The sequence below is a fragment of the Prionailurus viverrinus genome, chromosome D3, assembly GCF_022837055.1.
Source record: "Prionailurus viverrinus isolate Anna chromosome D3, UM_Priviv_1.0, whole genome shotgun sequence".
NCBI classification, from domain to species: domain Eukaryota; kingdom Metazoa; phylum Chordata; class Mammalia; order Carnivora; family Felidae; genus Prionailurus; species Prionailurus viverrinus.
This window is the reverse complement of record NC_062572.1, coordinates 8,618,789-8,642,338: the sequence shown is the minus strand read 5'-3', so window position 1 is coordinate 8,642,338 and position 23,550 is coordinate 8,618,789. Positions and strand designations below refer to the sequence as shown.

General features: G+C 39.7%; 1 protein-coding gene across 2 annotated transcripts; it reads left to right on the top strand.

Annotated features, from left to right (window-relative positions):
- Nucleotides 1–3,136: 3,136 nt before the first annotated feature.
- Nucleotides 3,137–22,681, top strand: ANAPC7 (anaphase promoting complex subunit 7). Of its 2 annotated transcripts, none has more exons than XM_047828135.1 (11): nt 3,137–3,331; nt 6,854–7,040; nt 9,381–9,500; nt 12,669–12,780; nt 13,118–13,271; nt 14,018–14,160; nt 15,859–15,976; nt 16,694–16,890; nt 19,134–19,358; nt 20,017–20,167; nt 21,810–22,681. In XM_047828135.1, the coding sequence occupies exons 1-11, from the start codon at nt 3,231–3,233 to the stop codon at nt 21,997–21,999; spliced, it is 1,698 nt and encodes a 565-aa protein (XP_047684091.1). In that variant the 5' UTR covers nt 3,137–3,230; the 3' UTR covers nt 22,000–22,681. The 2 variants fall into 2 exon arrangements, with proteins under 2 accessions (XP_047684091.1, XP_047684092.1); XM_047828136.1 differs by having other exon boundaries at nt 3,194–3,331; nt 6,831–7,040.
- Nucleotides 22,682–23,550: the final 869 nt, after the last annotated feature.

Sequence of the window (23,550 nt, the reverse complement as noted above, 5' to 3'; positions counted from 1 at the left end):
TCTCTGCCCTTCCCCCACTTGTGCTCTTTCTTTCTCAAAAATAAACATTAAAATTTTTTAAAAATACATTTATGTAATTAAAAAGTATTAATCTCTCACCCTTTGTACTATAATACTGGTTTTATTTCTCATTAAACATTTTACTAGCATCTTTATTATCTTTTTCTTTTCTTTAAAAAAATTTAAAAAAATGTAAATCCAAGTTAGTTAATATATAGTATAATAATGGTTTCAGGTATAGAATTTAGTGATCTATCACTTACATATAACACCCAGTGCTCATCCCAACAAGTGCCCTCCTTAATGCCTATTGCCCATTTAGCCCATGCTCCCACCCAACACCCCACCAGCAACCCTCAGTTTGTTCTCTGTATTTAAGAGTCTCTTTATAGTTTGTCTCCCTCTCTGTTTTTATATTATTTTTGCTTCCCTTCCCCTATGTTCATCTGTTTTGTTTCTTAAATTCCACATATGAGTGAAATCATACATTTGTCTCTCTCAGACTGACTTGTTTTGCTTGGCATAGTACACTCTAGTTCCATCCACATTGTTGCAAATGGTAAGATTTCATTCTTTTTGACTGCCAAGTAATACTACACACACACACACACACACACACACACACACACACACACACCACATCTTCTTTATCCTTTATCCGTCGATGGACATTTGGGGCTCTTTCCATACTTTGGTTATTGTGGGTAGCACTGCTATAAACATTGGGGTGCATGTGCCCCTTTGAAACAGCATACTTGTATCCCTTGGGTAAATACCTAGTAGTGCAATTGCTGATCGTAGGGTAGTTCTATTTTTAATTTTTTGAGGAACCTCCATACTCTTTTCCGGAGTGGCTGCACCAGTTTGCATTCCCACCAGAAGTGAAAAAGGGTTTCTCTTTCTCTGCACCTTCACCAACATCTGTCATTGCCTGAGTTGTTCATTTTAGCCATTCTGACAGGTGTGAGGTGGTATCTCATTGTGGTTTTGATTGGTATTTCCTTGATGATGAATGATATTGAGGATCTTTTCATGTGTCTGTTAGCCATCTGGATGTCTTAATGTCTTTTGCCCATTTCTTCACTGGGTTGTTTTTTGGATGTTGAGTTTGATAAGTTCTTAATTGATTTTGGATACTAACCCTTTATCTGATATGTCATTTGCAAATATCTTCTCCCATTCTGTCAATTGCCTTTTAGTTTTGTTGATTGTTTCCTTCTCTGTGTAGAAGCTTTTTATCTTGATGAGGTCCTAATAGTTCATTTTTGCTTTTGTTTCCTTTTGCCTGTGGAGACATTTCAAGTAAGAGACTGCTGCAGCTGAGGTCAAAGAGGTTTTTGCCTGCTTTCTCCTCTAGGATTTTGATGGCTTCCTGTCTTAGGTTTAGGTCTTTCATCCATTTTGAATTTATTTTAAGAAAGTGATCCATTTTTTTCAACACCATTTGCTGAAGACAGTGTCTTTATTCCATTGGATAGTCTTTCCTGCTTTATCAAAGCTTAGTTGGCCATAAGTTTTTGGGTCCATTTTTGGTTTCTCTATTCTGTTCCATTGATCTATGTGTCTGTTTTTGTGCCAGTACCATACTATCTTGATGATTACACCTTTGTGATACAACTTGAAGTCTGGAATTGTGATACCTCCAGCTTTGGTTTTCTTTTTCAACATTACTTTAGCTATTCGACGTCTGGTTCCATACAAATTTTAAAATTATTGGGGCGCCTGGGTGGCGCAGTCGGTTAAGCGTCCAACTTCAGCCAGGTCACCATCTCGTGGTCTGTGAGTTCGAGCCTCGCGTCGGGCTCTGGGCTGATGGCTCAGAGCCTGGAGCCTGTTTCCGATTCTGTGTCTCCCTCTCTCTCTGCCCCTTTCCCGTTCATGCTCTGTCTCTCTCTGTCCCCAAAATAAATAAACGTTGAAAAAAAAAATTAAAAAAAAATTATTTGTTCTAGCTCTGTGATTTATTATTTTTTTCAATGGACCACAAGTTAGCGTAATTATTTAGATGAGATGTAAAGTTTTAAGATAATATTTTCACTATTTTCTGGCCATTATTAGTCATTTCATTTCAGGATTTTGCCGAAAGTGATTTTTTCCTAACAGAGAGCATGTGGTCCAGAGAATGAGAAAGCAAATCACAGACTGCGAGAAAATATTTGTAAAATATTTTACAGTCCTGATAAAGAACTGTTATCTAAGATATACAAAGAATCCTTAAAACTCAACAATAAGAAAATGAACAACCTGGAAGGGGGTGGGTTGGGGCTGGCTCAGTTCCCAGAGAACGTAACTCTTGATCTTGGGGGTCATGAGTTTGAGCTCCACACGGGATGTAGGGATTACTTACATAAAACTTAAAAAAAAAAAAAAAAGTTAAAAAGAGCATGAACAACCCAAATAAAAAATGGGCTAAAGATTTTAACAGATATCTCTCTCACCAAAGAGGACCAACAATTGGCAAATGCGATGCTCAACATCGTATGTCAGCAGGGAACTGCAAATTAGAACAGTAAGTTACCACTACACAGATATTAATATGGCTAAAACTCAACCTAGTCCTTATTCACTCCGAGCTAGTGAGTCACTTCAAAGGGTAAAAATATACCCTTTTGCACCCTCGGAAGTTATCCAAAGGGTGAAGCCTGACTTCTGCAGGTACACAATATCCGAAAGAAGGGGGCGTGGTGTCTTCAGCCTAGTGCGCAAGTCCGATTGTAAAAGCAGTTAAGCCTGCCCCTAGCGCCTGATTAAAATATTTAACTCCAGCTGTAGGAGATTCTCCCCCAACTCTCCTGTATTGATTTATGATAAATCCATACGTTTTTATTAATTTTTGAGACACAAATTTCTCCCCGAGCCATCTTATTTCAATTGAGCATGTATTCATACCGAAGTGCCTTTTGTCCCCAGCCCATTGTGAGGCCTCAATAAAGTTTGCCGCTTAGAACGATGACATAACTTTTGCTAAAACAAAACAAAATAAAACAAAAACAACCCCTAAACCAAATCATTCCACTTCATAGGATGCTTGGGGAAAGGAATGGAGTTTATTATATTTGTGGGTTTTTTTTTTTCCTCAGGCACTTCAATAGTTGCCTATTTTCCTGGGGGCGGTGCCGCTTGTGGACCCGATGGACCCCGGCGAGGCCGCCATTTTGGAGTCTTCCCTAAGGAGCTTCTACCGGCTTTTCGCGCCGCTGCCGCCGCTGCTAGCGGCCTTGCCGGGCAGGATGAATGTGATAGACCACGTGCGAGACATGGCGGCCGCGGGGCTGCACTCTAACGTGCGGCTCCTCAGCAGCTTGTTACTTACAATGAGTAATAACAACCCGTGAGTTGAGGCGGGGAGCGGCCTGGGGCTGAGGAGAAAGTGGCTCCGGTTTGGGAGCGGGGGCAGAGGGGGCCTGGGGACTGGCGGGAAGAGCGACCGCGGGCCTCTCCGCTGAGGCTTCGGGGTCAGCGAAGGCGTCGTCAGGCGGAGCCGTTCTGGGAACGCAAGTTGAGTTCACTTGGTCTCTGCGCTGTGCCAGACGCTGGGATGAGCTCCCTGAGGGAGATGTGGCGAGCGGCCGCTTCGAGAAATGGAAGGCGGAGGCTCTGAGGGCGAGCCTGGCTAGGGGTTCCCGAAAGTTGGGAGCGGCGGGTTTCCTGAGGCACCTGTCGCCTGGCAGAACGACTGTCACTTCGCTGGGGTGACTCCTCTCTTCCCGGCTCTTCCCCGAAGAACGTTTTCTCGCTCGCCGCCGCTCAGAAAGGCCCGGTCTTATACCTTCGTCCCCCATCCGAGATTGATCTTTTCCCCTTGAAAGTGTCAGAAGGGTCCACTTTCTGGCCTCCAGAACCCCTGAAAACGGGAGACTCTGCTGGGTGGGAGTGGCGCCTTTTTAAGGACATGCAGTGCCCCTTTCTTGTTTTCAGAGCTGCGGTTTCTGGAGTCTTATGACGGATGCAGCGCAGGGCTCTTTCCAGCCTTGAGTGCGCGTTGCCCCCCCCCGCTTTAATTCCCCCATTGTACTTAAAACTCTCTCCCGTGACCTCCAAGGCCAAACATTTTTCTCCCCGACCTCCTCTCCTGTCCTCTGCTCACTGTGCTTCAGCCTTGCGGGCTCTTCTTTCTGTCACTTGAACACACCAAGCTCAGTTCTCAACTCAGGGCTTTGCATTTGCTGCTCCGCTTGCAGTCCTCACCTCAGAGAGCTGTGTCCTCCGTTAGGTTCCAGCTCAAGACATCCCTCCTAGAGAACAGCTTCTGTAACCATCAGAATTGTCCCTTACCCTCACTACTCCATCCCTTTGTCCTGTTTTATATTCTGCGCCCCTCTTTTTTTTTTTTTTTTAAATTGATGAAGGTCAGAATGTGTTTTCCTAGCTTCAGGGAGGTCAGTTTAAATTCTGACCTTTATCGTTTATTATTAAATTTCATACTGAATTGGCAGTGTACACAGTAAAAAATTCAAACAGTTCAGAAGAGGTATGCAGATAACCTAATTTACAGAAACATGGGCTAAGCTTAGTGGATTAAACTGCTTCTAATTATCCTGTAACATCTGCAGGAACCAAGAGTAATGACTAACTGGTGCATAAATTCCCATGAAGGAAAGTGTGCCTTGACCAGTCACTCAAAACCAACTGCAAGGCTGCAGAATAAACACAGAAGGCTGAAAGAGACCAGGGCTTCCTCGCTGTCAACACTAAGTGGATAGTGGTGAAATGATGGGTCTCACGGAGCAAGGTCCAGAAGCACACTCATGGAAATAAAATAGAGTAGCTGCATTACAGGCGCTTAACAGCCTTTTCCTTTCTGACCTAGACAGCTTCTAGAGCAGGCCAAATGCAAATGGGTCCACCCTGAGTAGAAAATTCAGTTACGCCACTCAGAAGTAGACTGTGGTGGGTCAGACTGAAGACTTTAGAATCAGAAGGACCAAAGTCCAGACATCATGGCTTCTCACGGAGTGTGTGAATTTGGGCAGTTTTACCTCCCTGAGGTTGTACCTACTTTCTTAGCACATTCAATAAACATGTGAGTGCTCACTGCACAAAAGCACTGTACTGACCTCCTTAGGTGTTACGAGTGATTAGAATACAGATCTTAAAAGTTCTCACCACAAGACCTCACTCCATCGTTTCCATTCACCACAGGCAACAACGATTAAGTCTCGTGTGTCATTCCGAAGATAATTTATAGGTGTATAAGTAGGCATATGTGTTACAATATATAAATATCTGAATGCTTTGAGTGTAGCAATATTTTCTATTAAATCTTATTTCTCAGTAAATATATAGATTCTCAGAATTGGAAGAGATCTTAACTAGCTGGACTATACCTTTTAGTCCTTGAATTTCCTTTGTAATTTTATATCCAGTGTTCAGCGTATCTGTCCTTTTTTTCTTTAAGATTAAAAAAATTAAGATAAACTTGACATACTATTAGATGCATCATTTTAAAGCATAAATTTCTGTGTTCTTTTTTTTTTTAAGTTTATTTTTGAGAGAGGGAAAGCACAAGTGGAGGAGGAGCAGAGAGAGAGAGAGAGAGGGTCCCAAGCAGGCTCCACACTGTCAGTGCAGGGCCCCGATGTGGGGCTCTATCTCACCACCTTGGGATCATGACTTGAGCCAAAAAAAAAAAAAAAAAAAAAGAGTTGGACACTTAACTGACTTGAACCACCCAAGGGCCCCCTTGGTTTTAAATCTATTCACAGAGTTGTACAACCATCACCACTGTCTATCCCAAACTTTCATTGTCCCCAAAAGAAACCCCATATTCTATTAGTAATCACCCCTGGTCCCACTTTCTCCAGCCCCTGGCAGCTACTAATCTCTGGTATCTCTTCTTGAGTATCCTTCATTTGTTGACAAATTAACTGTTTACACAGTTGACTGTGACTGTTCTTTCATTTTAAACAGCTATAGCTTTACTCGTGAAAGAAAAATGTGTAAATTCTTCTTGTCAGGAATGGTGGGGAGGTGGAATTGGCGATTAAAAATGTTTCCCATTAAGAATGGTGGCCAGCTTCTAGGCAGTTATGCTTGTGAGGAATGTTCAACATTAGTGAAAAAGTTTTGAAACATCTTGGTTCTTTTACACTGGTCCTTAAATCCCTGTGACTTGAGATAAAAATTCTAGTGTTAGTAGAAGTTTACTTTTGTATTAAAAAAAAAACAAAAAACTTCATCAAATAAGGCTAATCCTCTTTCTATCCTACTCTGTCCCATTGGCTTATTCTATTCTATTTTATTCTATTCTGTTCTATTCTCATACTTCAGTATGTTAGTATTCCTATCTTCTTCAGTATTTGAAGAGTTTTCAGTTCCTTTGAAACCTCTTTTTGTTCAGCACTTTCCTGAAAAGGTTTCAAAGTGGTGAGGTTTCTCTTTTCCAAGTTGTTCAACCCATCCTGGTAGAATTTGTTAAGTCATTGTGATTTTTCTCCTTTTGTCTATATTATGCTAAAAACCGATGTTAATATAAGAAAGTATGGATATATATATCAGATTGTTAAGAGGACTTGGGCTAAGGAAGGGGAGGAAAAAATGTATAACATTTCTCTTTGTATATGTGTGTATTACTGTATTTGATTTAGAGGTATCATTGCTTTTTTATTAAATAAAGGAGAAAAACATTAAAATAGAGCAATTTAAAGCAGTTTTCCTGGATGTGCTGACCATATTAGTGTAGAGTGCAACTCTCATGCCTCTCGTTTTAAGGACTAGCATTTATGATATGTTGACTTTTTTGTAAACTGTCCTTATACAAGGCTTTATGCTAGGCTTATGTGGACACTAAGGAGGGTGTTCTGTCTAACAGTTCAAAATAACCCATGTAGGGGGTATTTTCTTTGTTTTCCAGTGAGTTATTCTCCCCATCCCAGAAGTACCAGCTCTTGGTGTATCACGCAGATTCTCTCTTTCATGATAAAGAATATCGGAATGCTGTGAGTAAGTATACCATGGCTTTGCAGCAGAAGAAAGCCCTAAGTAAAACTTCAAAAGTGAGACCTTCAACTGGCAATTCTGCATCTACTCCGCAAAGTCAGGTAAATGGAGATGGAAGTGTGAAAATTTTTTTTTTTTTTTTTTTTTTTTTTTTTTAGGGTGAGAGACTGAAAGAATTTACAAGACTGTGGACTAGATGTAGAGGAGGGGAAAATAAAAAATAGTTTTAAAGGAGAGCTGACTAGAGAAACAAAGGTGAGAAACCACATAGATGCAAGAATGCAAAATTCACTCTGGATGAATCTAAAAATGGAATTAAACATGAATTATATGGGTTCACCGAGGTTCTGCATTGTTCCTCCCTTTTATACAAACAGAACTCAAAATCCAGTGTTTTTATAAGTTTAATTAAACTACAACTTTTAAAATGTAACTCAGGTATTAGGATTGCAAGAACCTAGGGAAATTTATGGGAAATACTAAGAATTCCTGCCAGTTTTGGTTGCCTGATAATTAAATAAATGAAGGGGAGAATTGTAATTTCACACAGTCTTCTGATTTGATGGAGATATCCAATTACCAGAAATTAACTCTAATAGTAGACTCCAGAAGATTTACAGGGTGTATAACTAAGGCTGCTTATTGCAGCATTATTTTTAATGGTAAGAAACTGAAAGCAAGCGTTCATCAGTGGAGTCTAGTTAAATTAGCGCATAGCCATAAGATGGGGTATGAGGAACTATTACTGAAATGAAAAATGAGATAGAGGTACATGTGCTGATTTGAAAAGAACTACACATAATAGTAAGGAAAATAAGATTTGTAGAAGTCTGTTCTGTTTGTTTAAAGGGGATGGATTATAGATACATAAATATATCTTCGTATATGCCATATATATATATATATATATATATAAAAATGCTGAAAATCGATGTTAATAGAAAGTATGGATATGTATCAGATATATATCTGATATATATTATATATAAACATATGTTGTATATGCATTATGTATGAAGGATTTTATGTGTAGAAGGAAAGAAATTTAACAGTGGAAAGCTTTAGGGAGAGGGGAATTTTTACTTTGCAATTTGACCCTCTTTTAAGTTTAAATTATACAGCAACTTACACTGAAAAGTAATGTCAGTAGGATGAACTGGGTGTGAAATTATAAGTCATGTTTTTTCTGCTTTGTATTTTTCCACATTTTGAAAAAAGACAAATTAATGTAGTTTCCCTTTTTTTTTAAAGCCTCTATATCTTCATCTTTTTTTTTTTTTTCTTTATGTAAAACCTTTGATTTTTGTTATTAAAGAGCTGATTGCCAGGATTTTCTCTATTTTCTTTTTATTTTACTTATTTGTTTTTTAAATAATCTCTACACCCAGTGTGAGACTTAAACTCACAGTCCTGAGATGAAGAGTTGCACACTCCACTGACTGAGCCAACCAGGCACCCCAGGATTTTCTCTGTTTTCTGACACTGAATGGAAATCATGTATATTATCCACACAGGGTCACTCATTGAAGTAGCTAACTTTTTGAGCATTCAGTATGCCAAGCACCATGCTAAACCTTTCATATTAATTAAATGCACTTAATCTTTAAGGAATTTTTTTTACCTCACATTTTAATTTTTTTAAGTTTTTGTTTTAATTCCAGTTAGTTAACATATAATGTTGTATTAGTTTCAGATATACAATATAGTAATTCACCACTTCCATACATCACCCTGTGCTCATCACAACTAGTGTACTCCTTAATCCCCATCACCTATTTAACCTATCCCCTTAGCCCCTCCCCTCTGGTAACCATCAGTTTGTTTTCTATAATTAATCTTTAAGGAATTTTTCAAAAATTAAGATCTATTTCACCTCCCAGAATTAACAATTCACTGGGTTGTAGTATATTCACAAAATTGTGCAACTGTCATCACTTTAATTCCAGAACATTTTCATCACCCTAGGAAATTTGCAAGCCTTTTATCTCTTTTATCTCTTTAGCCTCTGGGAATCACTAACCTTTTTCTGTCTCCATGGATTTACCTATTCTGGACATTGCATATGAATAGAATCATACAGTATGTGACCTTTTGTGTCTGGTTTCTTTTACTTGAGCATAATGTTTTTAGATTTGACCCATGTTATGGCATGAATCGGTTCTTTGTTCTTTTTTATTGCTGAATAATATTCCATTGTGTGGATATGCCATAACTATTCATTAGTTGATGGACATTTATGTTATTTCCACTTCTTGTCTATCAGTAATGTTTATATAAACATTTATGTGCAGGTTTTTGTGTGAACATAGGTTTTCGGTTCTCTTGGCTGGATGTGTAGGGGCAGAATTGCTGGGTCATATAGTAACTCTATGTTTAACGTTTTGAGGAACTGCCTTACTGTTGAAGTAATATTTTGAAGAAATGTTTTCATTGCCTCTTAGTGTCTTCCATCTGAAATTGAAGTGAAATACAAAATGGCTGAATGTTATACAATGCTAAAACAAGATAAGGATGCCATTGCTATTCTTGATGGGATCCCTTCAAGACAAAGAACTCCCAAAGTAAGTTGAATTGACAATTTGGTATATATTCTTCTCCTACCCAGTCCTTCCAACCCATTTCCTCCATGTTTTCTCCATGCATTAGGGAGTCCATCTGAATATGTTACTCTTGACTCACTTTGTTCCCCTGAAAATGGAGTAGATGAGGTTCAGAGAGATAGAAGAATTACTTTCTTATGAAACTCTGAAAATTCATCTGATGAAAATGGTAGCTGGAGAATATTACAAGTGCTCATATTTTGGTATTTCTTACCAATGGAAATAATTTGTAAACGCTTCCAGGTGGCAACAGTACTTTTTTAAGAATCTCATGTTTTGCATTCTATAGGTGTCCCCATTTGATTATATGAATGAGTTTATTAATCCCTTTGGTTTCAAGATCCAGGACTACAAGATCTTTATTTGTGTGTGAGATACATATTTGTGTTTGAATTGGTAACATATCAGTAGAACACCTTCAACTGAAATCAAAAGATCTTGTCTGAGTTTAGGGCATACAAGCTGTGAAGTGTGTAGTATGAACTTGGGCAAGTTACCAATTTGAACTTTACTTTTTTTTTCTTATTTATAAAATGAGGTTAATAATACTGTGCTAACTTTAAGTTCCTTTATGAAAGAATACTTTTTAAAGTATTATACTGTAAGGAGTATTATATTGGGCATCTTTGATTACCGGTTTTTTTTGAAGTCCAGTTTAGAGGAACAGTGAGAATCTTTGCTTTTAGTATTGAATTCACATTAGTGGTTAATATTCTACCATGTATTCTCATGTCACCTGCCTTCCTCACTTCACTGAAGAACTGTTCTGTGCACCTTGTGCTTAATGATAAGGAATTTTTTATGTAAGATGCCTGTGTACTTCCTCCTGCCCTTAGAAAAGGAATCTAAGCGGTGGTGTAGTGTTTTTTCTCCTAAGTGTCGGCTGAGTTTTAAAAGTAACCAATCAAACTTGATTAGAACATGTGTAAGCATCTCCTCATTGAAGATTTATGTATTATTTTCTGAGTTTTTTAAAACTAAGCGATTTTCCCAGTTTATTTTACGGTACTGGCTGCTATTAAAAATATTTGGAAACATGTTTTAGAATAACCTGTCTCATAATAAGCTTGGATACTATATGCTGAATTTTTTTCTGATATCCTATGAAAGTCTTAACCCCAAGGATAATTTTTTTTGCCTATGTGAGGAGTGTCTTTCTTTTGGAAGATGCCATTTTGATTATAAACTTTGAATGATACCTGTTCCTTATCTTATTGGAAATGTACCATAATTTCCTCCTTAATGACTTGAGGGTGGGGACAGTTTTTGAAAATGAGTAATGGCAAATAAGCTCAGCTTTGTGGTATCTAACACTTTGGTATTTAAAGCCACCATTTTAAGAGGGACTAAAGGAATCCACATTTGTTAGGAGTACATATCCTTCATTCTGTAGAGCTGTTGTAGCCAGGAACAAGCAAAGATGTATGCCTCAAACATAAACCTATAATATTTACAGTTTTTCTTTCTTGTCCGTTAGGGAGTTAACTGGCTTCTCAGTCTGTGTAAAGGACAAGGAAGTGAGTCAAAATACGTCTAAATGAACGTCTGTTAATGTATGGTAAACACCACCACACATTTCTTCACTTTTTAAAGGAAAATTCCAGTGTGAGATTATTATATCTTGGTAAATCTTCAACTTTTAAAAGTAAACATATCAACATACAATTTCTCACTCAGTTTTTAGAAAATGATGACTGCTTGTGTTTATGGCGTGTGGCTTTGTGATGTTCCCAAGTAAGGATCTACTTTAAAAAGGATTGACTTTGTCATAGGTAGTACTCAAAACTCATTCTTTTGAAGTGACAGGTAGTTTAAAGGGAATTTTAATATTTGTTGAGACAGATGATGTGTGGGTCATAGTTTGTTAATAACAAGCAGTCAAGAAAGGATCTTAAATTTAACCTTTTATTCTTTTCAAGTATTGACACCAATACTGGAGTTTTCCTTTAAGTATTTTCTTTTGCATTTTCAACATAGCCTAAAATGGAAAAGCTGAGGCCAAATAAAGTTTTATTTCTGGTATTTCATTATTTCATTGTTTGAATCATCAGTATGGATTAATGCCATACTAGATTGTTTTATATACTGTAAGTCATAATTGGAACAGATGTTCTTCATCTTCAGAGCCACTCTTTTGAGTAAATATCTGGCATACCAGGCTACAAATAACTGAAGAGATTGGGGATTGGCTTTTTTTCTTTTGTGTGTTCATGTTGACTGCTTCCTTAGGTTAATGACCTGGCAAAAATTGCTGTGTTTAAGATCTATTAATTTCAAATTGGAATGTTCTCTTTTTCTCCCTGTAGTATTAAGATCATTTACTTTTCCCTGTAACTTCTACATTCTTTGGAACTTTTAGGTTTTCTCAAATTTTCCTTGTTGCATTTTTAGGGTTATTTTAATAGAGCTTTACTGAGTTACATATTTGAATTGTGCTAAAAATGCATTTATTGGATTTAAGTGATGTAGCTAACCTTTGGATCATTGTCACTTCTAGAAGTCAGTCAGAGTTTGACTTCTGTAGCATTACTTGGAAGAGTCAGATAGTCAGATAGGTCCAAGCTTTAAGCGTTAGAAAGGCAACAGTCTAGCTTCTAGAATAATTATCAGAAGCCAAGTATGTAACTCTGTATCTGTCATTTCCTTTTTGGGGAAAATTCATCTGGTCTTTCTTAACAAGCTGTGTTAAGAATTCCTCTCTTTCTTATGCCTCAATATAATTGCATTTAAAGTATGTAAACTTGAGCACTTCTAGGTAGTTCATCTTCTAAAGATCAAGAAAGAATCAAGGTAATTAGATTTCTGTAACATTTCTCAAATATATATTACTCCTATTTCCAGGGGCAGTATCTTTGGTCTAGATATTACTGGACCTTTTGTTTGGGTAAGTGAGAGGAATTTGACTTTCCTCTTAGAAATGGGAGGACCTAGGAAAAGCAAAGGTAGTAATTTCCTCTTTGGTTTAAAGAATGGGATTGGTCTTTGTTTATTTCCACTGAGCTATGGGTAGATTTTCCAGTAAAAAGTAGAATAGTAGCTGGTAATAAAAAATCAGGACTTAATTGGTGGTGAGATACTTTCTTTGCAATGTACGCTTATCTTACTGTCTGGTGTTTTTGTTTGTTACAGATAAACATGATGCTGGCAAATCTATACAAGAAGGCTGGTCAGGAGCGCCCTTCAGTCACCAGCTATAAGGAAGTGCTGAGGCAGTGCCCATTAGCCCTCGATGCCATTCTAGGTACAGATTATTCTCAGTTTATTTCTATGTAGTGTTTACTCTCTGAGATGTTAGTTCTCAGTCTTGGCTATACATTAGAATTTTCCCGTGCCTAACTTCCAGAGAGTGATCCAGTAGATTATTATTGTCATGTATTTTTCACACATCAAGAAATTTAAATTTAAATTGATTTCACACAATCAAGAATATTAAATTATGGTTGTTTTGCCATCTGCATCTTGCTGAGAATAGGGAAAGGGCACCTTGTAGTCCATGGAAAGGGTAACTTACTGCTTCTTGCATTGCAGAAGAGGAGAGCTGTGCCTCACTTTATTTCTCCTGTTTTCTGTTGGATTAGGTTTGCTGTCCCTTTCTGTAAAAGGCGCAGAGGTGGCATCGATGACAATGAATGTGATCCAGACTGTGCCTAACTTGGATTGGCTCTCTGTGTGGATCAAAGCATATGCTTTTGTGCACACTGGTGACAACTCGAGAGCAATCAATACCATCTGGTGAGAGACACAAAGTTAATTCAGTTTTCTTGAGGCCCTTTGCTTGTATGGAGATCTGATGTATCTAAATTAGCAAAATAGAAATAGGAGATGCTTATCTCTTGGTGTCGTAGCCTATTGTCTTTAGGCTTTCTTAGTCTCTTAACGTACTTAATGGTCCTAAGAGTAAGAATCCCTGCTGTGAGGACCTGTTAAATGTAAACTTTGACCAAGTTCAGCTCTGTATTTGCAAAAGTGGTAACCCTTGTAAAGCAGATTGTCTTAGTGTGTCATGCTTGAACCTGGATGAACATCGTCTTTGGACATCCCAGGAGCATAAATTGCAGCATCTGACCTGGGTTGTTTCTGTAGAACTGGGATTTTCTTTCTACTCAAGTAAAGTCCTGGGACAAGAGACTGGGTCTTGTGTTATATGAAGTAATTTGGTTGAGTAGTAAGTAGCAGTCACTTGTGAATGACATTACATTTAACACCATGTTGTCCTCTGAAAACCTACAACCAAAAAGTTCTTTCTAGGTAATGATAGATTTCTGTTCATTCTGAATATTGGCTTTCTTACCCTATGTAATATTCTGTAAATCATAAACTCAGAATGAGAAAATATAGTGAATATGGTTTGTTTTAAAAGTTTTTATTATGAAATATATATACACAAAAGAGAATAGTACCTATATTGCCTGTCACCCAGATTCGCAACTAAGAGGATTCATAATAGATGTTAAGGGTCAATGTTTAATATTTTGAAGTTCACTAGAGAAAAAGTCCTTATTGCGAGATAACGTGGACCTGCTGGGAAGCTTAGCAGATCTGTACTTCAGAGCTGGAGACAATAAAAACTCTGTCCTCAAGTTTGAACAGGCACAGATGTTGGATCCTTATCTGATAAAAGGTAAGTAATTCTTGAGGCAGGGTGAAAGTACCTGTAGAGGGGAGGATCAGGAAAGAAAGGGAGAAAATATAGCATGATCTTCTGATACTAGTTTTCATATAAATATTTTGTGGAACTTATTACAGTAGCCTTTTACCTTTTTAGAGGTCCTGACACATGTCTGTAACACTTGAGTAATTCCATTTTGAGCAGTTGTTTTTGCTTGAATTCAAGTGTCTCCAGACAGATCATTATTTGGCTCTTTTTCTTTTGGGAGAGGTGATATCCCTTCCTTATGATTTGTAAATTTATGTATGGTGTGCCTGACTGGGAATTTGGATGGCATCCCCAAAACCGTAATATCCTTTTAGGGAATGTAGCTTCACTGTGTCCTTATTATAGTTAAAAGGCAGTAAGTGAATAGACATTAAGAAAGGGATGAGATGATTGAAGGAAGTGATTAGGAATGAACAACAAAAAAATCATTGATCTGAAAGATTATAGCTGAAGGAGTGAGCCATAGGGACTTCCAAAGGGTGAGTGTCCAGTGACTGGCAGCAAGTGATGGGTAGTGGGAAATAATGTCTGATAGATAGGCTGAAATCTGCTTGTAAAGTCCCAAAAGAGGCCATCAGAAAAATAATGACCTGGTGACAATAGTTAGTTCTGTAGACTCTTAAGCCATGAAAACAACAGAGCAGGGAGATGAGGAAACAGATCCAGAAAGATGAATTCATTTGCCTAAGGTCTCCCTCCTGTCCAGTGCTTATTTCTCTCCTCAGAGCTGCCTGTGCCCATGATGAAAATGGTGTGTTAGAAATACTGGTCTGGCATTAGTTGACAGCTTGGAGTTGAAACCTCAGGCCCGAGTTTGGGGGTCAGCAGGAGTGTTGCAGTGATCTTGTCATGAGAGGCATTTTCCTTGGAGCCTGAAGGGATAACAAGGGATGAGGGGGGTGGTGGGAGGAGCTAGGTGACAGCAAGCATGCTACCCTTTTTATAGAACATGAGTGAGAATAAGCAGGGAGTGGGGTGATCTTAAATCAACTGGACTCCAGAAAGAACTAGATGCTTTTTCTGGAATAGGCTAACTTTTTCTGAGACCCACTGGCATATTCAGTGTATACTCTTGACTATGCTTAGGCCTCTTGGAGAAGAGAACTTACTTAATGCTTTTTTTGGGCCTTTTCTGGATATGAGTTTGGATAGCTATATATCATGCCACAGGTTGTAGGGATGAACAGTTCCCGAAAATAATTGGCTTTCAAGTTGTGAGGTGTAGTTCCTTTACTCCTTTGCTTTTTTGCTAGCTATTTATTTATTTATTTAGAGTGAGTGGGGAGTGGGGGGAGGGAGGGAAGGGCAGAGAGGGAGAGGGAATTCTAAGCAGGCTCTGCACCATCAGCACAGAGCCTGATGTGGAGCTCAAACTCATGAACCATGAGATCATGACCTGAGCTGGAATCAAAAGTTGGACACTTACCGATTGAGCCACCCGGGTGCCCCTCTACTCCTTTGCTTTTTAAATTTTTTGGATGTGTTTTGTCTTTTTAATAGTCACGTTGTAGGAAACTGGGAATGCTGGTGGGAGGAGCTCATGATTGTGGAAAGGGCTCAGACCGAGCCGGAGCTGGGGCCTCAGTGGGGACTCTGATGAAGGCTGCTGCTCATTTATAAAGGACTCCTGCCTGCTTTTTAAAAAAGCCTCTTCCTTTCTAGGAATGGATGTATATGGCTACCTCCTGGCAAGAGAAGGGCGGCTAGAGGATGTGGAGAACCTTGGCTGCCGCCTTTTTAATATTTCTGATCAGCATGCAGAACCCTGGGTAGTCTCTGGGTATGTTTATGCATTCTTTTTTCTTTCCAGGTTTCAGTACATCCTTTAGGAAATTGTGGTGCCTCCCAAATAGAATATAGGTTGAAAACACAGATTAAGAGATAATCAGACTTAGATTCAGATCAAGGCCTTTGACGTTGGATATATTAGTTACCTCTCTGAATCTCTTTTCTCATTTGGAAAATGAGGATTTTCGTGGGGCAGGTATCAACTGAGACAGTGGATCATGCTTAGCACTGGAAGCCATCAGTGAACAGGCTAGGAGCTGCTGCTTTGTTATTTACTGTGGCTTTATAAGTTCTCTAAATATCTCTCACCTGATAACATATCCAGACATCAGGTTCTTTTCCACAATTTTTCCTTCCATATCAAGATTTCTTCTTAAAAATAAATATTTAGGATTGCCTGGGTGGCTCAGTTGGTTGAGCGTCTGACTCTTGATTTAGGCCTGTGACATGATCTCAGAGTGGCGAGATGAAGTCCTGTGTCAGCCTCCACACTCAGTGTGGATCCTGCTTAAGTCATTCTCTCTCTCTTCATAAATAAATGAAATACAGAAAATGGGTTTTTTGGTACCCCCTTTCCCCTCAGTATCTTAGGTTAAACCTTTAATGGTTTGCAATAAGGATCAAGTAGCATGCCTTCTGTTTGGTTTTTAGATGAAGTTTCTTTACCATTTTCTTTTAGGTAATTTTTTTTTTTTTTCTTTCCCTCCAGGTGTCATAGCTTCTATAGCAAACGTTACTCTCGGGCCCTCTATTTAGGAGCCAAGGCCATTCAGCTGAATAGTAATAGCGTTCAAGCTTTGCTACTTAAGGGAGCAGCACTTAGAAACATGGGCAGAGTCCAAGAAGCAATAATCCACTTTCGGGAGGCTATACGGCTTGCACCTTGTCGCTTAGATTGTTATGAAGGTAAGATGAAAGATATAGATAAATAGTGTGTGGCATCAACTTGGATGGAAGGTTTTGCTAGGCCAGCAGTTACCAAACTCTGTTGTATATTAGAGTTCTCTGGGGGTACATTTTAAAATCCTGATGCCAGGTCACTCCACTGTAGTCTAAATCAGAATATTGTGGTTGTGTGATAGGCACAGTATTTTTTTGATGATCCCAGGTAATGCCACATGCACGTAAGTTTGGGAATCACTGCATTAGGCATTTATTAGGCATTTTAGAAATCATTTAGGATTTTCACTTGAACTTTAGAATTTTTTTCTCATTCTTTTTTTCTGGTTTTTGGTGAGGGTGTAGTTGGGGTAGGTTTTTTTGTCCTATTTCTGATTGTTTTTCAAACATGGCCCACTCCTTAATGTGAATCTTTGTTCTGGCAGTATGCTAGAGTGCTTGGTTGTGTCTTATTTTTTAACAGTTGTCTTACCTCAAGCCAGAAATATTACTCATGGGGTAACTCCATATCCATATGACAGTGTTGGTTGTGGGAACTAGTCTGTTCATTGTGACCTCCTGAGTGGGCACGATCAGGGTCAAACTTTGTTTTGTTATGTGCTATTTTAAGTACATGTGAACTGACCCTAGGAGTTAAAAGGAGCTGTGCCAGCTTCAGCAACGTTTGGTGACTCAGTCACAGATGTTAAAATAGATCTTACAAGATGCAGTTCCTCCAAAAGCATATTTTTATAAGAATTTAAAAATAAACCCAGGAGTCTAGGAGTGACTTGTTCTTAACAGGAAGATGAGTTTCAGATTTGAGAAAGAAAATTTGGAAGTTGGGGTAAAGAACAAATCTGCTTAGATATTCAGAGAGCTTTGCCTATTGTGGATTTGTTCTTAAAGTGTCCCCAGTAAATCAGGCTTTTGGTTCCAGTTTAAATTTTTGATCCTGAAACTGTAACTTCCCAAGCCTCTCAGCTGCTTTTGTCACGCTAGTTCCTTTCTGCTGCATGCCTGTTTCACAAGAGCCTAGGAATGCAGTTGAATAATGAACTCCACAATATTTGGACAGAGGATAGTTAGAGTCACTGGGGGTGGAGGACCTTCTGCAGGCCAGCTTCATGGTCTCCCTGCACTCAAGCTACCATTTGGAGTTTTGAATCAGGATGACATTATGCTGTCCAGGGCTTCTTGCAACCTCCAGCTGAGCTTCCTTTATTGCCAGAGGCACTGGATTAGTGAAGTGCATTCTTTCCATTTCCTTCTGAAGTTCCAGTGGGGGCTTTAGCAGGGAAATGAAACTACTCAATACGTAGTTGAAAGAGCTGTATTCGGAATCCAACACATTGACCCGAAGAGTTAGGTAATTTCTGTTAAGTAACCATAGTGTGTGGTAGAATGTGCATGCACAAATATTATAAATGCTGCTGGGGTGGAGGAGTATGCAGAGAAAATCTGCCAGGGATGTGTGGGTTTGGAGTTTAAGCTGTTTTTCTGTTTTGATGAGTGCTTTGTGTCAAAAAGTACTTCCTCTGTTCTCAAGTTCTTGGCAAGAAGAGTTGAGAGTTGACTCTGCTTGAAGTGTCCCCATAGGGCATCTTGTTGTGGGTATGATAAGAGGCAGGAGCTGCCCATCTTGATTTGATGTATTTGGCCCATCTGATTAAGTATTTTCCATCTAGGTTAGGGAAACGTTCAGCAAATGTCTTTTGAGATAGCTTTTATGTTTTAAATGAAAAGTTGTCCTTCTCTTCAGGTTGCTCCCTAAGTCTGTTAGTAGAAAACTACGCCAAACTAGTAGTTTTGTAGAACTGGATTTCACTTGGAACTTAGGAGCTCTTCCATGTAAGCCTAGGACTAAAGGTGACTGAAGACAGCTGGAAATCAATAGTTCATTAAGGGGCAGTAGAACCTTGGGTTTTGTTGTCAGCACCATCTCTGTTTCAAGTAATGATTAGGGTCACGTTTGTTCCTCTATCATTCAGCTGGGCTGCCTACATGCTTCAGTTTACTTATGTGTGTTTCCTTCGCTAACTAAAGGTGCCTTTGCAGTGCATGCAGCCTTTTTCCGCATCCCTCAAGTGCTCTGGGGAAGAGCACTTAATCCATCTAGACTGCTCTCCATTCTGATCTCATCATCAGAGTTTTCCCCTGGCCTGCCCTTTGTCTGAAACTTTGAAGGTTTACAATCTGGAAGGCTGTCAGAGTGGAAGCATTGCTTGGAATGGTAATGTGGTTGAGCTTTCTGTGTTTTATTTTTTCAGGTCTCATTGAATGTTACTTAGCTTCCAACAGTATTCGTGAAGCAATGGTAATGGCTAACAACGTTTACAAAACTCTAGGAGCAAATGCACAGACCCTTACCCTTTTAGCCACTGTTTGTCTTGAAGACCCAGTGACACAGGAGAAAGCCAAAACTTTATTAGATAAAGCCCTGACCCAAAGGCCGGATTACATTAAGGCTGTGGTGAAAAAAGCAGAACTACTTAGTAAGTGTATCTTATTTACTTCCCTTTTGTCTTAATTATATAAAACCTGATCTCATTGGATTTCCTGGTCCCAGCTGGTTACAGATGACCAGTCAGGTGTGTGCCTTTTTACAGTAGGTTTGAGTCCATACAACCAAATGTAGCTGGCTTAAACTGGCCTGGATTGGCAGTGACTGACTTTTTGAGTGGCTCAAACCAGCTATACTTGGTTGGTACCTGTTCAGCTTACTTTGATCTGGTTTTGGTTGTCCTGAACTAGTTTGGGCTGAATATAACTGGTTTTAGCCAGCTTGAACTGTTTTCACCCATCTGGATTTGCTTATGACTTCCTTTTAGCTTTGGTTGTTTTAGTCCTAATTTATGATAAAGTCCTGGGTTTGGGCTAGTTTGGCAAATAAAATGCATTTTGGCTTTTTATTTGAACTTAGGTTAAGAGTATATTTTTCAAAATCAGAACTCAGGCTGTACATTTCCTAATAGAAGAGGAATTCATATGAGCTTGTTCTTATTTCCTGCCACACCACTCTTCTCTTAAGGACATCTACAGATAGATTGTTGGATTATAATCATTGTTGTGGTTTTCTGTATATGATTTGAGATGGGAGTATATTTTCAAAACGTTGTGTAAGTAGGAAAATGAGGGTCTTTTTCTTTTCAGGCAGAGAACAGAAATATGAAGATGGAATTGCTTTGCTGAGGAATGCACTAGCTAATCAGAGTGACTGTGTCCTGCATCGGATCCTAGGAGATTTCCTTGTAGCTGTCAATGAGTATCAGGAAGCAATGGACCAATATAGTATAGCACTAAGGTAGGCACTTAGCCTCCCATGGGGGGGAAGGTCAATGAGGGGTAGAAGAGGCAGGGAACTATGTAACAGGAGTTCTGGAAACACACACACTTTTGTGCCCATGGTTGAAAACAGAGTAATGATAGTAATGGTAGAAGAGTTATTTGTGAGTTCATAACTTCTAAAAACAAAAATAATAATTTCATAAAGTATATTAGCAACATTAAAGAACTATTTCACTCCTAACCAGCCCACACCACTATATCATCAGTTTTCATTTGTGTAGATCATCTTCCTGGCCTCACCCATGCATAAACGTATTTTTATAGGGTATATGTAGTTATATATTTTATATTCTGCTTTTTCAAATCAAAGTATTGTAAGTACTTTCCCATGTTTCTATCTACTGTAGTAGTTAAGAACTTAAGCTCTGAAGTTTGAATACTACCTTCACAACACCTGTTATATTGGGCAAGTTACTAACAGATTTCCTTGTCTATATCTACCTTATTAGGTATTAAATGATTAAATGAGGATTAAATTATTATTCCATGTAAAGCTCTTAGTGCTGTGCCTGGTACATAGTAAATACTAAATAAATAGTGGTATTCTTACTGTTTAACATAGAAGTGATTTCTTTGAGGGTTGTCTCCGTGTCTATAAAGTTATGGTGAAGGCCTGTCTTTAATTGAGTCTGATCACATCCATTTACTTGTTCAGCAGTTGAGCACCATGCATGTGCCTGGCATCTCAGTAACCACTGGGTATGCTGTGATTCCGGGAGCTCTCGGTCTCAGGCGTGCAGACTGATCGATGCCACGTGCTAAGTGCTTTCATAGCAGTCTCTAGAAGGCAAGGTGGGAGCCCATAGGGCTGGGAGCCCTGGGTGTGGGTGAGAGCTGTATGGAAGTTTTCAGGGAAGAAGTAACAAATCAATCTACAGTTATGTAAGTAGGAACAGGACTCATTAGAGGTGGGATTTGCTAGAGATTGGACACCCGCTGGCCTTGATGGTAACCACAAAGGCAAGAGGAAGAATTGCTTAGAAGTCAAATAAATGTTCTGGAGCCTCTGAACTTTGGGGGTTTGGGCATGTGTAATGACTCAGCTGCTAAACTCGAATGCTTGGGTAGGGGGGTAGCTTTGGGTCCTGGGGTCTAACTTAGGAGTTGACAAATCTGTTCCATGGTAAGCATGATTTGATTGACTACTGAAATGCTGATATGGTTAATTATGTCAGAAGAATGTGAAACACCTTAACTCACAGAAAAATAAGTATTATTTTGTAACTTTGTAGCCTAAAAATCTGATACTGTTAAGAAATTACATTTGAATTTTTCTGTTAATGGTGGTTTGCTGCTTTTTCATTTGTGTTATCTAGTATCTTCCTCTAGCAGAATGCTGGGCTAATAATGTTTAAGAAATACGTGGAGAAAAACTCAAATTAAGAATTCTAAAAATTAGGACAAGACGCCTTTTTTCACTTCTAGTGGTGGACTCCCTCGATCCTGCCTGTGGAACCACAGTTGTTTGGAGAGGCCAGGCATTAGCAGTTTCTCTGTGACTGGGTGGTCATTTCACTGCCGTGCCAGGGAGATGACGCATCAGCCAGCAAGAAGCAAGGCAGAGATTCAGGCCTCTCCTTTGTTTTGTTGTCCCCTAGTTTGGACCCCAATGACCAGAAGTCTCTAGAGGGGATGCAGAAGATGGAGAAGGAGGAGAGTCCCACGGATGCCACTCAGGAGGAGGATGTGGACGACATGGAAGGGAGTGGGGAAGAAGGGGACCTGGAGGGCAGCGACAGTGAGGCGGCCCAGTGGGCTGACCAGGAGCAGTGGTTCGGCATGCAGTGAGGCAGGCGGCAGCTCTGTGGCCACACTGGCCTGCCCTGCTCTGAGCACTTCCGTGGACTGAAGGAGCCCGGAGGAGCCCGCTCTCTGGGAGGACATTGATTCCGCATGTAATTGCAGCAGGGGTCTCTGCCCCTCGCTCCGTATTTCTAGTAGTGAATTCATTTTTAAAAACTGAGCCTGACCAACCTTCCATCTATCTCTGTCCTCCCCTGCTCCAGCCAGGGAGGATCGAGTGAGCTCTCTGGGAGGCCTGCAGATGTGCCAGGGCTTCTGGGACAGAGTGCTTTTTATATAACTAATTTCTAAATCTGAAAGCTTGAGGAATAGACAGTGTTTTGTCTGTGACATTGTGGGTGAGTTTAAAGGAGTGACTTGTCACCCAGAGCAAAAGCGTCCTCTCCCATGTCAGACAGCAGCATGGGCTGGCCCTTTCAGAGCGGGTTTCCTGTCCCGGAAATCATCATCCTGAGCTGTCCAAACTTCCCTAGTAACCTTGCTTCCTTCTGCAATGTTAGTAATGCCTTAAGCTGACAGTTGCTATTTTGCAGAACAATTTTCCTATTTGCTAATCTGGTAACTTGCCTATGAGCCTGGGCCGGATCTGAGAAACAGGTGTGACCTAGAGCATGACCAGAGGCACACCTGGGGTAATTAACTAATAAAACTGTTTTTTGTACAGTAATGGTGTTGGGTTGATCAGAATGGAAGCCCTTTATAGATTCTTACTTTTTTTGGTCTCTCACAATGCATTGATTCAGCCCCAGAATTATTTGCCATAAATATACTCCCTTTCTTCCCAGAGTTTTGGGAGCCAGGAGGATTGGTAACTTCGGGTAACATTGAGCTAATTCATCTATTTGCATTTTTGATTGGTTAAATTCCCCCGGGGGGTGAGTCTTTGGCCTGTTTTAGACTGGTTCCTCCCAGTTCTGTCAGAGGCACTAAAGTCTGTGTATGGTTTCAGCATTCTGTCACCGGGTCAGCAGGGGGCGCGTTCCCTGGGCTTGGTGCTGGGAGAGTTTGCCTACTGTCTTCCCCTTGTTTCTTCAGATGCAGTGCTTTTCACTATATCCTTAACTTGGAGGCGAAGGTGCGGAGAATGGCACAGCTAACCCCAAATTCTCACTAAAACAAAATTATTCAAAGGTGGTACAATAGGTGATTTTGATGTAAATGGAAAGTTCTGTCTTAAAGTGTAAAAACCATGGACGTGTACGGTAGTTTAGGAGCTCAGAACATCTGATAACTATAAGGGCAAAAAAAGTTACTGTTCAAGTATATTTCAGTATGAGACTTAAAGCCTGGGCAGCACCATTTGATCAAGCAGTTTCTAAAGAGCCCAGCCAGCAGTTGGGGTCGTTCCAGGTGAGCATACTGCCCCGAGAAGGCACTGCGTACTGGCCTCAGTGCTTGCTCTGGATGTAGCTTCTTGGCCTTCGCCTTGCCTCCTAGCAGCTGTTAACCAGTCTGTGCGTTGGAAGAAAAGGTGAAACATCTTTGCCATTCCCCTGGCTAGGGGAAGAAGCCTGGCCACATCCAGCCTACATGTTT

Coding starts and splice junctions, on each gene's coding strand:
- ANAPC7 (XM_047828135.1), top strand. CDS start 3,231: ATGAATGTGATAGACCACGTGCGAGACATGGCGGCCGCGGGGCTGCAC. Junction 12,781..13,117: donor AGCCCTCGATGCCATTCTAG/GTACAGATTATT, acceptor CTGTTGGATTAG/GTTTGCTGTCCCTTTCTGTA. Junction 15,977..16,693: donor GAACCCTGGGTAGTCTCTGG/GTATGTTTATGC, acceptor CTTTCCCTCCAG/GTGTCATAGCTTCTATAGCA.